This window comes from Physeter macrocephalus, chromosome 9 (assembly GCF_002837175.3).
Source record: "Physeter macrocephalus isolate SW-GA chromosome 9, ASM283717v5, whole genome shotgun sequence".
Taxonomy (NCBI): domain Eukaryota; kingdom Metazoa; phylum Chordata; class Mammalia; order Artiodactyla; family Physeteridae; genus Physeter; species Physeter macrocephalus.
The window spans coordinates 79,518,572-79,521,179 of record NC_041222.1 but is presented as its reverse complement, the minus strand read 5'-3'; the positions used below and the strand labels follow the sequence as shown (position 1 = coordinate 79,521,179).

General features: G+C 51.5%; 1 protein-coding gene across 3 annotated transcripts in view; it reads left to right on the top strand.

Moving 5' to 3' along the window:
• The first annotated feature begins 339 nt into the window (after positions 1 to 339).
• FBP1 (fructose-bisphosphatase 1) overlaps positions 340 to 2,608 on the top strand; it is a 26,594-nt gene continuing 24,325 nt past the window's right edge. The window contains exon 1 of one of the 3 annotated variants that reach the window (XM_055087267.1): positions 340 to 660. In XM_055087267.1, the coding sequence (XP_054943242.1) occupies positions 491 to 660 (170 nt within the window). In that variant the 5' untranslated portion in view covers positions 340 to 490. The remainder of the gene's footprint in view (positions 661 to 2,608) is intronic. The other 2 variants (XM_055087266.1, XM_007121875.3) reach the window with 2 other exon arrangements.

Here is a 2,608-nt window from a genome sequence, read left to right as displayed (position 1 = left end):
GCTTACCCTTCCCAACTTACGTTTTATATCTTGGGGGGAAAATCATGATTGCACCTCTGTAGCAGGGTCGTTGTGGGGACTGAAAAAGACCATGTAGGTGGCCCGGAGCAGGGCTCCACCACGCCAGTGGCCTTGCTTTGAGGCGTGGCGCGGCGGCAGCGGAGGAACCGGAGGTGGCGGTGGGCCGCGGAGGAGGGGGCAGCCCCGCTGTTGGAGGAACTGAGATTGGACGAGGATCCCGGACGGGGCGTGGGGGTGGGGGGCGGAGTGGGCGGGGCTGTAGTTGGAGGGGAGGGGCCAGGGCGCGGAGGTGTTCCTGTGGGCGGAGGGCGGTGACCCGCGCCTATAGACTCCGCGGGACACCCCGCTGGGACCGGGCCCACTCCTAGCGGTGCTGACCCTCGGAGGCCGTCGGTCTGCGCTCCAGCCGCGTCCCACCGCGTCCCGCCGCCTGCACCTGCCGCCCAGCGCTCAGCAGCCCGGCCACAGCATGACGGACCAGGCGGCCTTCGACACCAATATCGTCACCCTGACCCGCTTCGTCATGGAGGAGGGCAGGAAGGCCCGCGGCACGGGCGAGATGACCCAACTGCTCAACTCGCTCTGCACCGCGGTCAAAGCCATCTCCACCGCTGTGCGCAAGGCGGGCATCGCGCACCTGTGAGTCAGGCCTCTGTACCCCCGGACCCCTCACCTTGGCCGCGTCCTCTCTCTCTGGCAGGGGATCTGCCGGGCAGTCCGATGTCTGATCCTCTGCCCCTGCTGTCAGTCTCTCTGTCTGACATCTGGGACTCTCTCTCCCTCTCCCTCCCTCCCTCCCTCTCTCTTTCTGCCCCTCTGCAGAAGCTCAAGCCGCACTCAAGCCTAGTTCCCCCTTCCATTAAGCTTCCCACCTGGGGGCCTGTCTCACAGTCCACAGCTGCATCCATCCTGCAGCCTGCTCCCCTGGGCTGAGCAGCCTGCCTTAGCACCCCTCTGGCTTCCTTCTGATGAAATTGGCTGGCCAGGTGGGCACCAGGTGGGCACCTGGCCTGACTGCCATACCCATCCTAGCCTCAAACAGCAAAGGGCTGGCCCAGGTGCCTTCCTTTCCCTTTCTTTTCTTTGACCTCCTTCACTCCCTTTGGAATTGGGGTCCCAAGTCAGGTTTCTAATTCAGTATCTCCTTGACCCTAGACAAGTCCTATTAGGAGCAGTGGGTGGAAACCCCACTGGGAGGAGGCCCTCTGTCCAGAGTTTTCAGGGGCGGCAGTGCTGGTGTGTGCAGGGCTGCAGGAGGTCTGGAGTGGGGCTTGAGATGCTGTGTTTCTAAGACGTTCTCCTGTGGTAGGTGGTGCTGAGACTGCTGGTCCGCAGATCACATTGTATTTAGCAAAGCAATCACAGGACACGGGGATTCAGAGAGTACCTTCATGTGTGGCTTGTTGTAAGTAACACAAGTGCCCTTTGGTTTATTCTGGTGTGCACGAGCATTTTATGTTTAGACTGGTCCTCAGTATAGCTGAAGGGTGCCTGGGTTTTCAGATTGCCCACACTCCTTCCTAATATTTCCCACACTTAGGAACACCTTAAACGTTGTGCACAGTGCTCTTAGCTGATCTGAAAAAGTATAACCCCTGCAACCTAGTTTCCTTTTCTGGTCAGCTCTTTGCCTTTGGTCCCACAGTATGGCTTGGTAGAGCTAACTTTTTTTTTTTTAATTTTTATTTTATATTGGAGTATAGTTGATTAACCATGTTGTATTAGTTTCAGGTGTACAGCAAAGTGAGTCAGTTATACATATACATGTATCTATTCTTTTTCAAATTCTTTTCCCATTTAGGTTATTATAGAGTATTGAGCAGAGTTCCCTGTGCTATACAGTAGGTCCTTGTTGGCTATCTATTTTAAATATAGCAGTGTGTACATGTCAATCCCAAACTCCCAATCTATCCGAGCTAACTGTTAAGGAAGGAGCGTATCATCACATTTATTTTCAGATGTCAAGCAGGGACGGCCCTTGCTGGGAGACGGATTGGGACAGTATGTTAGGAAGGTGGTGATTCCATTACTATTTCACCTATGGTCCCTCTTAATACATTTCTAAGGAGGCTGTGCTTTAGGAAACACACTCAATTAAAATCTTACTTCAAATTTAATTTACAATAAGTAAAAGTGTCCTGACAGCTTTACCTGCCTTTGAAAACCAGGGGGCTTCTTCAAAAAGAGTGCTTGTCATTTCTTGTTTTATTTAAAAATGTGTCAGCACCTTTCACAGCCCCAAAGAGACTCAGAAACACAAGATCTGCTTTGAGGTGCATCTTTCCCACCTTTTAAGTAATGTCGGATAGTGGGACCTTGGGTAGTGGGATTTTGATAGTGGGACCTGGACAAAGGGTGCTAATGTTGGCTATATAAATTATGTATAGTTTTACACTAGGTACCTGTAAATACCAGGTTAAAAAATATTGTTGTTGCTATAATTATAAATTCCTTAATAAGTTGCACTCAACAAACATTCAAACCACTCAGAACACAACGGGGAAAAGTGAAACCTACCTCTACCCATGCCCTGGGGTATCCCTATTCATAATATACTGGTTATTTTACTAGATACTTTTTTTTTTTT